At 47.8% G+C, this 13,682-nt stretch overlaps 1 protein-coding gene across 3 annotated transcripts in view; it reads left to right on the forward strand.

Moving 5' to 3' along the window:
- Positions 1-891: 891 nt before the first annotated feature.
- LOC110520514 (discoidin, CUB and LCCL domain containing 2) overlaps positions 892-13,682 on the forward strand; it is a 35,294-nt gene continuing 22,503 nt past the window's right edge. For 2 of the 3 annotated variants that reach the window (XM_036975068.1, XM_036975069.1), the window contains exons 1-3: positions 892-1,362; positions 9,480-9,704; positions 9,972-10,109. In XM_036975068.1, the coding sequence (XP_036830963.1) occupies positions 1,260-1,362; positions 9,480-9,704; positions 9,972-10,109 (466 nt within the window). In that variant the 5' untranslated portion in view covers positions 892-1,259. The remainder of the gene's footprint in view (positions 1,363-9,479; positions 9,705-9,971; positions 10,110-13,682) is intronic. The other variant, XM_021597893.2, reaches the window with a different exon arrangement.

A 13,682-nucleotide genomic window follows, 5' to 3' on the forward strand; every position in this document is an offset into this window, starting at 1 on the left:
AAAAACCAAATAAGGACAAAGCAGCTGTACTGTGTGCCTTTTGAAAGGAATTCAAACAGAGTTAAGGAGCAACGATTCCAGTACGTGCAGGTAATTGCTATATGGTACAGAATTTTTACAATATGTAGAGTATGACCCATCTCTCCAGCATATCAATACAGTACTTTATAGTAATGTGTTACAGTAACTGCAGTACACAATAACATTCTTCAACAGGATGGGGAGCCAGGGCAACCAGAGCAAGCCTAATATGTTGTCATTTAGGATAACGTGAGTTCCCATCGTCTCCTCTGGTTCGCACCTGGTTCAATGACCACCCCAGGTTCACTATTTTTTTGCCAGCATATTCCCCAATCCGATTGCTTAATTTTTCTCAGCATGGCGGTGGAGAGTATATGACAGCAACCCTTACACACAGCAAAACCTCCTGGAGGCAATGGTGGACACCTGTAGTGATGTGTCTGTGGAGTCTATCCAGGGTTTTCTAAGGCATTTGACCACGCTGTCTGGCAAGAGCAAACGTAATGTGTGACTGTGATGAGATATTATGGTCTGACCCAGACCTGAGACGAGAACACTGATGCTCTTGCTGTGTAACCTGTACATTTTCTGTATTTGGAAATAAAGCTTTTGGAAAATGGGTATTCTATTGTGCATGGACTCTTCCTTACATGTTTTTATTAACACTGGCCATTTTGCTGTGTACATACATGAAAAAATGTGTAGAATTACAGGAAATTAACTTAAAATGTTCTCAGCTCTCAAGAGGGGGGCTACAAAATGTTATTTTCCTCGAGGTGGAGGGAAAACAAATCTTGCTTAGGGCCCCCAAAATGCTAGACCCGGCCCTGCCTATCATGTCCAACGGGGAAAACTCGTTACAGGCTGCTCACGTAGGAGCGCAGGGGAAAGTCACGGTTTAATATTTTTTATTCCATCACACCACTTGGTGGACCAGGGGATTCCTACTGAATCCTATTGCAATGTGGGAGGAGGGGCGGAAGTGGAGGAAGTGGTTCCACAGCCGATTGGATAATGTTTCTTCAGATTCAGTTGTGGAAACGAAGCTGAACGCGACCGCGCAGTGATTTCAGAGAGAGTGGAGAGTGTCGGAGGTTTCAGAGCGCGGAAGGAAGCAAGGGTTAATTTGACGGAAGACTAAGGTTTTGGGAAGCGGCGTTTTAAACTGCTTGTTATGGACTAAACTTGGAGTTCACCGGTGTGAAAGCGTGCATTATGCATTCAGACTGCAGGCTGCTATGGGCAGAGCGGTAATGGTGGGCAGGGGACCGACAGGGACCAGGCTTTTCTTCTTGTCGACTGTCATCATCCTCACCGCCAGAAGCAGTCGAGCGCAGCAAGGTTGGTGTCTGTCGGTGCCACTCAATGTAACCAAGTGTAATAAAAGTGTTACAAACTCGATACATATAGTCTGTTACTAGCTATACGTCGTTATGACGCAGTGGTCAAATGACGTTTGGCTACTCGGTTGCACTCGATAGTCAAGCGGCAGAGATGATTTTGTTGTCCTCAGCAAGGGAGCAAACAGAGACTATATCGCCAGATGGCCTACCTTACATGGCTCGTTCTCTCCCCTATCCCAAATATGTAGCCAGAATCAGACTGGAAAAGTTCCTCTTTTCTCCAAGTAGTTTGTTAGTCATTGAAATGGGTTATTGAAGTGTAGCCCACAGCCTATATATAAGGGGTAGACAGTGCAAAATAACACTAGTCATTTGTGGGCAGGATTTCAGGTAATGAAAGAGACAGCGATATCACAATTTGGTAGAATTTTGCCAAGGGGTTGAAGTGGTAGAGAGGGGTAAACAACCTCATATCAATTTATCGTGGCATTACAGGTAGTAAAGTAACTAGTTAACAACTCTCCTTAATCCCGCGAACTAGGTTAATGTTCACGTGGTTTAGAAATGTATTACACTTCTCCAACTGACACTTGCACGGTTGGAAACGTTGGTGGTTGAGTACAGTGTTTGGTTAGTGATTGTGTAAACTGACCTGAAAGGTGCTTCTCTCGAAGTCCAGCGGGATGGGGAGGCCACTGTGTTTTTGTCCAGGTCATCTGGCTAATGTCCAGCCAGTGTCAGTGATATTACATAACACCAGCCAGGCCGCCATAATGTATGACTGTCCACTTATCGCTGGTCCAAAAAAAAGCCATAGCCCATTCCCCTATAGCTCCTAGCCTGTTCCCATATAGCTCCTAACCCCTAGCCTGTTCCCCAATATCTCATAACCCCTAGCTTGTTCCCCAGTAGCTCCTAACCCCTAGACTGTTCCCCAATAGCTCCTAACCCCTAACCTGTTCCCATACATCTCCTAACCCCTAGCCTGTTCCCCTATAGCTCATAACCCCTAGCATGTTCCCCTATAGCTCCTAACCCCTAGCCTGTTCCCCTATAGCTCCTAACCCATAGCCTGTTCCCCTATAGCTCCTAACCCCTAGCCTGTTCCCCTATAGCTCCTAACCCCTAGCCTGTTCCCCTATAGCTCCTAACACATAGCCTATTCCCCTATAGCTCATTAACCCCTAGCCTATTCCCCTATAGCTCATTAACCCTAACCTGTTCCCCTATAGCTCCCAACCACCAGCCTGTTCCTCTATAGCTCATTAACCCTAGCCTGTTCCCCTATAGCTCCTAACACCTAGCCTATTCCCCTATAGCTCATTAACCCCAGCCTGTTCCTCTATAGCTCATTAACCCTCGCCTGTTCCCCTATAGCTCATTAACCCCAGCCTGTTCCTCTATAGCTCATTAACCCTAGCCTGTTCCCCTATAGCTCCCAACTACCAGCCTGTTCCTCTATAGCTCATTAACCATAGCCTGTTCCCCTATAGCTCCTAACACCTAGCCTGTTCCCCTATAGCTCATTAACCCCTAGCCTGTTCCACTATAGCTCATTAACCCTAACCTGTTCCCCTATAGCTCCTAATACCTATTCTGTTCCCCTATAGCTCATTAACCCCAACCTGTTCCTCTATAGCTCATTGACCCTAGCCTGTTCCTCTATAGCTCATTGACCCTAGCCTGTTCCTCTATAGCTCATTAACCCTAGCCTGTTCCCCTATAGCTCATTAACCCCAGCCTGTTCCTCTATAGCTCATTAACCCTAGCCTGTTCCTCTATAGCTCATTAACCCTAGCCTGTTCCTCTATAGCTCATTAACCCTAGCCTGTTCCCCTATAGCTCATTAACCCTAGCCTGTTCCCCTATAGCTCATTAACCCCAGCCTGTTCCCCTAGAGCTCATTAACCATAACCTGTTCCCCTATAGCTCATTAACCATAACCTGTTCCCCTATAGCTCATTAACCCCTAGCCTGTTCCCCTATAGCTCCTAACCCCTAGCCTGTTCCTCTATAGCACATTAACCCCAGCCTGTTCCTCTATAGCTCATTAACCATAACCTGTTCCCCTATAGCTCCTAACCCCTAACCTGTTCCTCTATAGCTCCTAACCCCTAACCTGTTCCTCTATAGCTCCTAACCCCTAACCTGTTCCTCTATAGCTCATTAACCATAACCTGTTCCCCTATAGCTCCTAACCCCTAGCCTGTTCCCCTATAGCTCCTAACCCCTAGCCTGTTCCCCTATAGCTCCTAACCCCTAGCCTGTTCCCCTATAGCTCATTAACCATAGCCTGTTTCCCTATAGCTCCTAACCCCTAGCCTGTTCCCCTATAGCTCCTAACACCTAGCCTGTTCCCCTATAGCTCCTAACCCCTAGCCTGTTCCCCTATAGCTCCTAACCCCTAGCCTGTTCCCCTATAGCTCCTAACCCCTAGCCTGTTCCCCTATAGCTCCTAACCCCTATCCTGTTCCCCTATAGCTCCTAACCCCTAGCCTGTTCCCCTATAGCTCCTAACACCTAGCCTGTTCCCCTATAGCTCATTAACCCCTAGCCTGTTCCCCTATAGCTCATTAACCCCTAGCCTGTTCCCCTATAGCTCATTAACCCCTAGCCTGTTCCCCTATAGCTCATTAACCCCTAGCATGTTCCCCTATAGCTCCTAACCCCTAGCCTGTTCCCCTATAGCTCCTAACCCCTAGCCTGTTCCCCTATAGCTCCTAACCCCTAGCCTGTTCCCCTATAGCTCCCAACCCCTAGCCTGTTCCCCTATAGCTCCTAACCCCTAGCCTGTTCCCCTATAGCTCCTAACCCCTAGCCTGTTCCCCTATAGCTCCTAACCCCTAGCCTGTTCCCCTATAGCTCCTAACCCCTAGCCTGTTCCCCTATAGCCTATCCCCTAGCCTGTTCCCCTATAGCTCCTAACCCCTAGCCTGTTCCCCTATAGCTCCTAACCCCTAGCCTGTTCCCCTATAGCTCCTAACACCTAGCCTGTTCCCCTATAGCTCATTAACCATAGCCTGTTTCCCTATAGCTCCTAACACCTAGCCTGTTCCCCTATAGCTCCTAACACCTAGCCTGTTCCCCTATAGCTCCTAACCCCTAGCCTGTTCCCCTATAGCTCCTAACCCCTAGCCTGTTCCCCTATAGCTCCTAACCCCTATCCTGTTCCCCTATAGCTCCTAACCCCTAGCCTGTTCCCCTATAGCTCCTAACACCTAGCCTGTTCCCCTATAGCTCATTAACCCCTAGCCTGTTCCCCTATAGCTCATTAACCCCTAGCCTGTTCCCCTATAGCTCATTAACCCCTAGCCTGTTCCCCTATAGCTCATTAACCCCTAGCATGTTCCCCTATAGCTCCTAACCCCTAGCCTGTTCCCCTATAGCTCCTAACCCCTAGCCTGTTCCCCTATAGCTCCTAACCCCTAGCCTGTTCCCCTATAGCTCCCAACCCCTAGCCTGTTCCCCTATAGCTCCTAACCCCTAGCCTGTTCCCCTATAGCTCCTAACCCCTAGCCTGTTCCCCTATAGCTCCTAAACCCTAGCCTGTTCCCCTATAGCCTATCCCCTAGCCTGTTCCCCTATAGCTCCTAACCCCTAGCCTGTTCCCCTATAGCTCCTAACCCCTAGCCTGTTCCCCTATAGCTCATTAACCCCTAGCCTGTTCCCCTATAGCTCATAACCCCTAGCCTGTTCCCCTATAGCTCATAACCCCTAGCCTGTTCCCCTATAGCTCATAACCCCTAGCCTGTTCCCCTATAGCTCCTAACCCCTAGCCTGTTCCCCTATAGCTCCTAACCCCTAGCCTGTTCCCCTATAGCTCCTAACCCCTAGCCTGTTCCCCTATAGCTCATTAACCCCTAGCCTGTTCCCCTATAGCTCCTAACACCTAGCCTGTTCCCCTATAGCTCCTAACCCCTAGCCTGTTCCCCTATAGCTCCTAACCCCTAGCCTGTTCCCCTATAGCTCCTAACCCCTAGCCTGTTCCCCTATAGCTCCTAACCCCTATCCTGTTCCCCTATAGCTCCTAACCCCTAGCCTGTTCCCCTATAGCTCCTAACACCTAGCCTGTTCCCCTATAGCTCATTAACCCCTAGCCTGTTCCCCTATAGCTCATTAACCCCTAGCCTGTTCCCCTATAGCTCATTAACCCCTAGCCTGTTCCCCTATAGCTCATTAACCCCTAGCATGTTCCCCTATAGCTCCTAACCCCTAGCCTGTTCCCCTATAGCTCCTAACCCCTAGCCTGTTCCCCTATAGCTCCTAACCCCTAGCCTGTTCCCCTATAGCTCCCAACCCCTAGCCTGTTCCCCTATAGCTCCTAACACCTAGCCTGTTCCCCTATAGCTCCTAACCCCTAGCCGGTTCCCCTATAGCTCCTAACCCCTAGCCTGTTCCCCTATAGCTCCTAACCCCTAGCCTGTTCCCCTATAGCCTATCCCCTAGCCTGTTCCCCTATAGCTCCTAACCCCTAGCCTGTTCCCCTATAGCTCCTAACCCCTAGCCTGTTCCCCTATAGCTCCTAACACCTAGCCTGTTCCCCTATAGCTCATTAACCATAGCCTGTTTCCCTATAGCTCCTAACACCTAGCCTGTTCCCCTATAGCTCCTAACACCTAGCCTGTTCCCCTATAGCTCCTAACCCCTAGCCTGTTCCCCTATAGCTCCTAACCCCTAGCCTGTTCCCCTATAGCTCCTAACCCCTATCCTGTTCCCCTATAGCTCCTAACCCCTAGCCTGTTCCCCTATAGCTCCTAACACCTAGCCTGTTCCCCTATAGCTCATTAACCCCTAGCCTGTTCCCCTATAGCTCATTAACCCCTAGCCTGTTCCCCTATAGCTCATTAACCCCTAGCCTGTTCCCCTATAGCTCATTAACCCCTAGCATGTTCCCCTATAGCTCCTAACCCCTAGCCTGTTCCCCTATAGCTCCTAACCCCTAGCCTGTTCCCCTATAGCTCCTAACCCCTAGCCTGTTCCCCTATAGCTCCCAACCCCTAGCCTGTTCCCCTATAGCTCCTAACCCCTAGCCTGTTCCCCTATAGCTCCTAACCCCTAGCCTGTTCCCCTATAGCTCCTAAACCCTAGCCTGTTCCCCTATAGCCTATCCCCTAGCCTGTTCCCCTATAGCTCCTAACCCCTAGCCTGTTCCCCTATAGCTCCTAACCCCTAGCCTGTTCCCCTATAGCTCATTAACCCCTAGCCTGTTCCCCTATAGCTCATAACCCCTAGCCTGTTCCCCTATAGCTCATAACCCCTAGCCTGTTCCCCTATAGCTCATAACCCCTAGCCTGTTCCCCTATAGCTCCTAACCCCTAGCCTGTTCCCCTATAGCTCCTAACCCCTAGCCTGTTCCCCTATAGCTCCTAACCCCTAGCCTGTTCCCCTATAGCTCATTAACCCCTAGCCTGTTCCCCTATAGCTCATAACCCCTAGCCTGTTCCCCTATAGCTCATAACCCCTAGCCTGTTCCCCTATAGCTCATAACCCCTAGCCTGTTCCCCTATAGCTCCTAACCCCTAGCCTGTTCCCCTATAGCTCCTAACCCCTAGCCTGTTCCCCTATAGCTCCTAACACCTAGCCTGTTCCCCTATAGCTCCTAACCCCTAGCCTGTTCCCCTATAGCTCCTAACCCCTAGCTTGTTCCCCTATAGCTCCTAACACCTAGCCTGTTCCCCTATAGCTCCTAACCCCTAGCCTGTTCCCCTATAGCTCATTAACCCCTAGCCTGTTCCCCTATAGCTCATAACCCCTAGCCTGTTCCCCTATAGCTCATAACCCCTAGCCTGTTCCCCTATAGCTCCTAACCCCTAGCCTGTTCCCCTATAGCTCCTAACCCCTAGCCTGTTCCCCTATAGCTCCTAACACCTAGCCTGTTCCCCTATAGCTCATTAACCATAGCCTGTTTCCCTATAGCTCCTAACACCTAGCCTGTTCCCCTATAGCTCCTAACACCTAGCCTGTTCCCCTATAGCTCCTAACCCCTAGCCTGTTCCCCTATAGCTCCTAACCCCTAGCCTGTTCCCCTATAGCTCCTAACCCCTATCCTGTTCCCCTATAGCTCCTAACCCCTAGCCTGTTCCCCTATAGCTCCTAACACCTAGCCTGTTCCCCTATAGCTCATTAACCCCTAGCCTGTTCCCCTATAGCTCATTAACCCCTAGCATGTTCCCCTATAGCTCATTAACCCCTAGCCTGTTCCCCTATAGCTCATTAACCCCTAGCATGTTCCCCTATAGCTCCTAACCCCTAGCCTGTTCCCCTATAGCTCCTAACCCCTAGCCTGTTCCCCTATAGCTCCTAACCCCTAGCCTGTTCCCCTATAGCTCCCAACCCCTAGCCTGTTCCCCTATAGCTCCTAACCCCTAGCCTGTTCCCCTATAGCTCCTAACCCCTAGCCTGTTCCCCTATAGCTCCTAAACCCTAGCCTGTTCCCCTATAGCCTATCCCCTAGCCTGTTCCCCTATAGCTCCTAACCCCTAGCCTGTTCCCCTATAGCTCCTAACCCCTAGCCTGTTCCCCTATAGCTCATTAACCCCTAGCCTGTTCCCCTATAGCTCATAACCCCTAGCCTGTTCCCCTATAGCTCATAACCCCTAGCCTGTTCCCCTATAGCTCATAACCCCTAGCCTGTTCCCCTATAGCTCCTAACCCCTAGCCTGTTCCCCTATAGCTCCTAACCCCTAGCCTGTTCCCCTATAGCTCCTAACCCCTAGCCTGTTCCCCTATAGCTCATTAACCCCTAGCCTGTTCCCCTATAGCTCATAACCCCTAGCCTGTTCCCCTATAGCTCATAACCCCTAGCCTGTTCCCCTATAGCTCATAACCCCTAGCCTGTTCCCCTATAGCTCCTAACCCCTAGCCTGTTCCCCTATAGCTCCTAACCCCTAGCCTGTTCCCCTATAGCTCCTAACACCTAGCCTGTTCCCCTATAGCTCCTAACCCCTAGCCTGTTCCCCTATAGCTCCTAACCCCTAGCTTGTTCCCCTATAGCTCCTAACACCTAGCCTGTTCCCCTATAGCTCCTAACCCCTAGCCTGTTCCCCTATAGCTCCTAACCCCTAGCCTGTTCCCTTATAGCTCCTAACCCCTAGCCTGTTCCCCTATAGCTCCTAACCCTTTGCCTGTTCCCCTATAGCTCCTAACCCCTAGCCTGTTCCCCTATAGCTCCTAACCCCTAGCCTGTTCCCCTATAGCTCCTAACCCCTAGCCTGTTCCCCTATAGCTCCCAACATCTTTTTTTTGGTCCTCCAATAATCGGTATCGGTATCGACGTTGAAAATCATAATCATTCGACCTCTAGTCTCTAGGAGACAGAACGCGTCTCCTTCCTGAGTGGTATTACGGCTGCGTGGTCCCATGGTGTTTATACTTGCGTACTACAGATGAACGTGGTACCTTTGGGCATTTGGAAATTGCTACCAAGGATGAACCAGACTTGTGGAGGTCTAAAAAAAACATTTCTGAGGTCTTGGCTGATTTCTTTAGATTTTCACATGATGTCAAGCAAAGAGGCTCTGAGTTTGAAGGTAGGCCTTAAAATACATCCACAGGTACCACTCCAATTGACACAAATGATGTCAATTAGCCTATCAGAAGCTTCTAAAGCCATGACATCATTTTCTGGAATTTTCCAAGCTGTTTAAAGGCACAGTCAACTTAGTGTATGTAAACTTCTGACCCACTGGAATTGTGATACAGTGAATTATAAGTGAAGTAATCTGTCTGTAAACAATTGTTTGAAAAATTACTTGTGTCATGCACAAAGTAGATTTCCTAACCGACTTGCCAAAACTATAGTTAGTTAACAAGAAATGTGTGGATTGGTTGAAAAACAAGTTTTAATGACTCCAACCTAAGTGTATGTAAACGTCTGACTTCAATTATATGTCACAGGCGGCTGGTAGAACTGTAATTTGGGAGGATGGCTCATACTAATGCCTGGAACGGAGTTAATGGAATGGTATCAAACACATACAACACTTAGTTGCTTGATACTGTTCCATTCATTCCATTTTAGCCATTGTTATGAGCTCTCTTCCCCCTCACCAGCCTCCTGTGATATATGTATATGTGTCCAGCCATCACTCACTGTGTGTATGTGTGTCCCTGCAGGCGATGGCTGTGGCCTGAGTGTTTTGGGCCCTTGCAGTGGGAGCCTGTCGTCTCTGGGTTACCCTGGTACGTACCCTAACCACACGGTGTGTGAGTGGGAGATCAGCGTGCCACAAGGCCGGAGGCTCCACTTCCGCTTCGCTGACTTGGACATAGAGGAAAACAACTGTCAGGTCAACTACCTCAGGATCTACGATGGTATAGGACCTCATAGGACCCAGATAGGTGAGAGAGGGAAATGGGGAAGGAGGGAGGGAGGGAGATCATCAGGAAGAGGGAGGGGTATGAAATATACTGACACTGTCATATAGTGATTGCCATTGATTATGCACAGTATATGACAGACATATCAATACAATAACACTGTCTGTACCACTGTATGAATGTAGATAATAACCTCTAGTTCAGAGTACAAGATGAAGTTGTACTGCCGAGGTAGGATAATGGAACTAGTGTGTTCTATGCTATTGAACTGACCCTCTCCTCCTCTAGTGAAGTTCTGTGGTCTGGGCCTGAATGTTCCTGATCTCATCCTGTCCAGTGGGAACCAGGTCACCGTCCAGTTCATGAGTGGGACCCACCAAAGTGGGCGGGGCTTCTCCCTGGCCTACTCCACCACAGAACACGCAGGTACCAGGGGTTAAAAGTTAGGGGGCAGGGTCTGAGCTGCTGCTGGTGCCTAAACTTTCAGATATAACAATGTCACTAAGGGCCCAATCATAGGCTGTGTTGACTCTTAGTTGAGATCACAAAATATTGTTTTACAGTAACGTTGTGCCCCCATGACTAAGAGAGTTGCCTAGGTAACAGTGTGTGTGTATGTGTTTGCATGATTAGGGGTCTCTTTTGAGTCATATTAAAGATGCTTCTCTTCTCCGTCTCTTTTCCCTTTACTCCTCTACTCTGTCTTCCTTTTCATCCTTCCACCTCTTCCTTAATGGAGAAATAACTATTTTACATCTATTACAGTGACTGGCATCTGTAAGTGGTGTCTCCTGCTGCTCTCCTTCTGTCAGTGAGTGGGAGATATATGGAGTGAATTCAGTTGCAGGGAAACGTGAGGAAAGTGATCTGCTGTAACATGGAGTGTTACACAGCTGGCTGGCATTTACCTCTACATATAGCTGTGCGTGTGTTACTGCATTTTTGGTTTTACTATCCTTGTGAGGACCAGAAGTCCTTATAAGGATAGTAAAATAAGGAACATTCAGACACGTGGGGACATTTCGCCACAAGGTACAGGGCTATTTTATGCATAGGAGTTAGGGTTAGGAGTTAAGCTTAGGTTAAGGGTTAGGTTTAGGGAAAATAGGATTTTGAATGGGAATCAATTGTTTGGTCCTCACAAGGATAATAAATCAACATGTGTGTGTTTTTAATTCTGAAGTTCAGCTCTGTGTGAGCATCGTGTGTGTGTGTGTGTGTGTGTGTGTGTGTGTGTGTGTGTGTCTTTATATGAGTGTGTGACTAACAGAGAGAAGGTAAAGATGTGGCATAGTGAGAGATGAGGAGGTGAATAGAGAAGGAAGTTACTGGATAGTTTCGGTAGAGGGCAGATGGAAGGACAGGGAGGCTTAGGCCGGGATTCAATAAAACCCAGCTACAGTATTCAGAGCCCTTGACCTTTTCCACATTTTGTTACGTTACAGCCTCGCTCTAAAATGGATTAAATCAAAAAATGCCCTCAACAATCTACACACACTACCCCATAATCACAAAGTGAAAATAGGACGTTAGAAATGTTGGCAAATTTATACAAAATCAAAAACAGAAATACCTGTTGTGGAAATTCTTACAGCATGACACTCAAAGTCAATCTTAAATTAATCATTGTTTATTGTCAGCGTACTGGAGAGGTTCCAACAAACTTAGTGAATGTCTGTCTGTCAGGCGCTCTAACGAGACAGTCCTGTTTAGTTCTTCTATATACTGCAGACAAGTCATATTTCCATGATTTAGCTTGTTCATAATTAATTAATCATTAACGTTTGCTTCATTCAAGTGACCGACCAATACTGGGTCATGCATGTGACAGACCAATACCTCACAGGGCTTCTCTCTAAGCTGAGACCTTGAAACTGAGATATCCCTTTCCCTAAACAAGGTTCTGGGTGTACTGCCAAATTGTAGACACTGATAGTGAGGATTCGTTCAATCAGTAATTTGCATGAACACACATTGGTTTATAGAAAAGCACAAACCGAGAACACAGAAATGTATGAATGAAAAAGCACCAACATCTTCCATCACATACCTTATTTACATAAGTATTCAGCCCCTTTGCTATGAGACTCAAAATTGAGCTCAGATGCATCCTGTTTCCATTGGTTATCCTTGAGATGATTCTACAACTTGATTGGAGTCCACCTGTGGTCAATTTAATTGATTGGACATCATTTGGAAAGGCACACACCTGTCTACATAAGGTCCCACTGTTGACAGTGCATGTCAGAGCAAAAACCAAGCCGTGAGGTCGAAGGAATTGTCTGTAGAGCTCAGACAGGAATGTGTTGAGGCACAGATCTGGGGAAGGGTACCAGTGGCCTCTATCATTCTTGAATGGAAGAAGTTTGGAACCCCCAAGACTCTTCCTAGAGCTGGCCGCCCGGCCAAACTGAGCAATCAGGGCAGAAGGGCCTTGGTCAGGGAGATGACCAAGAACCTGATTGTCACTCTGACAGAGCTCTACAGTTTCTCTGTGGAGATTGGATAACCTTCCAGAAGGACAACCATCTCTGCAGCACTCCACAAATTGGGCCTTTATGGTAGTGTGGCCAAACGGAAGCCACTCCTCAGTAAAAGGCACATGACAGCCCGCTTGGAGTTTGCCAAAAGGCCCCTAAAGACTCTCAGACCATGAGAAACAAGATTCTCTGGTCTGATGAAACCAATATGGAACTCTTTGGTTGAATGCCAAGCGTCACGTCTGGAGGAAACCTGGCACCATCCCTACGGTGAAGAATGCAGCATCATGGGGATGTTTTTCAGTGTTAGGGACTGGGAGACTAGTCAGGATTGAGGCAAAGATGAACGGAGGAAAGTACAGAGAGAAATCGTTGATGAAAACCTGCTCCAGAGCACCCAGGACCTCAGACTGGGGGCGAAGGGTTACCGTCCCAACAGGACAACAACGCTAAGCACACAGCCAAGACAATGCAGGAGTGGCTTCGGGACAAGTCTCTGAATGTCCTTGATTGAACATCTCTGGAGAGACCTGAAAATAGCTGTGCAGCAACCTGATAGAGTTTGAGAGGATCTGCCGAGAAGAATGGGAAAATCTCCCCAAATACAGGTGTACCAATCTTGTAGCATCATACCCAAAAAGACTTGAGACTGTAATTGCTGTCAAAGGTGCTTCAACAAAGTACTGAGTAAAGGGTCTGAATTCTGTAAATGTGTTTTTATTTTACTTTTTATTATTAATCTGCTTTGTCCTTATGGTGTATTGTGTGTAGATTGATGAGAAGAAAAAAAAGGATTTAATCAGTTTTAGAATAAGGCTGTAATGTAACAAACTGTGGAAAAAGTCAAGTGGTCTGAATACTTTCCGAATGCACTGTACGCTTGACATTTAAAGGGAATTTCCAATTGAGCCGACATTGGCATTGTTACCTTGAATGCAATCTCCTGCGAACGCGGTAACATTGCCTTTAAAAGTCGCCTTATCTACAAGCTCAATCGGATGGTATCACAAACTTAATGATGGGTTGTGCTGTTAACTCACCTCTGAACAGACACGCACACATGCACATATAAACACTAGACATAACTTGTGCACTGCTGTTGTAGTTCTAGCGCTTTGTACCATTTTGTGCAGAGCACTTTCTTATCTCTCTGTTTGTGTTGCACAGTTCCAACAGTGTGTGTGCATTACAGTGAGAGTGCCAGGAACAGTGTGTGTGTCCACATCACCAACAAACTATCATGGTCCAAACACACCAACAAAGTCATGAAGAGGGCACGACAACACCTTTTCCCCTTTAGGAGACTGAAAAGATTTTTCATTGGTCCCCAGATCCTCAAAAGGTTATACAGCTGCACCATCGAGAGCGTCCTGACCGGTTGCATCACCGCCTGGTATGGCAACTGCTCGGCATCGGACCGTAAGGTGCTACAGAGGGTAGTGCGCTAGACCTACATACTGGGACCTATATACTAGGCGGTGTCAGAGGAAGGCCCACAAAATTGGCATAGACTCCTGTT

The sequence above is a fragment of the Oncorhynchus mykiss genome, chromosome 3 (genome assembly GCF_013265735.2).
Source record: "Oncorhynchus mykiss isolate Arlee chromosome 3, USDA_OmykA_1.1, whole genome shotgun sequence".
Taxonomy (NCBI): Eukaryota; Metazoa; Chordata; class Actinopteri; order Salmoniformes; family Salmonidae; genus Oncorhynchus; species Oncorhynchus mykiss.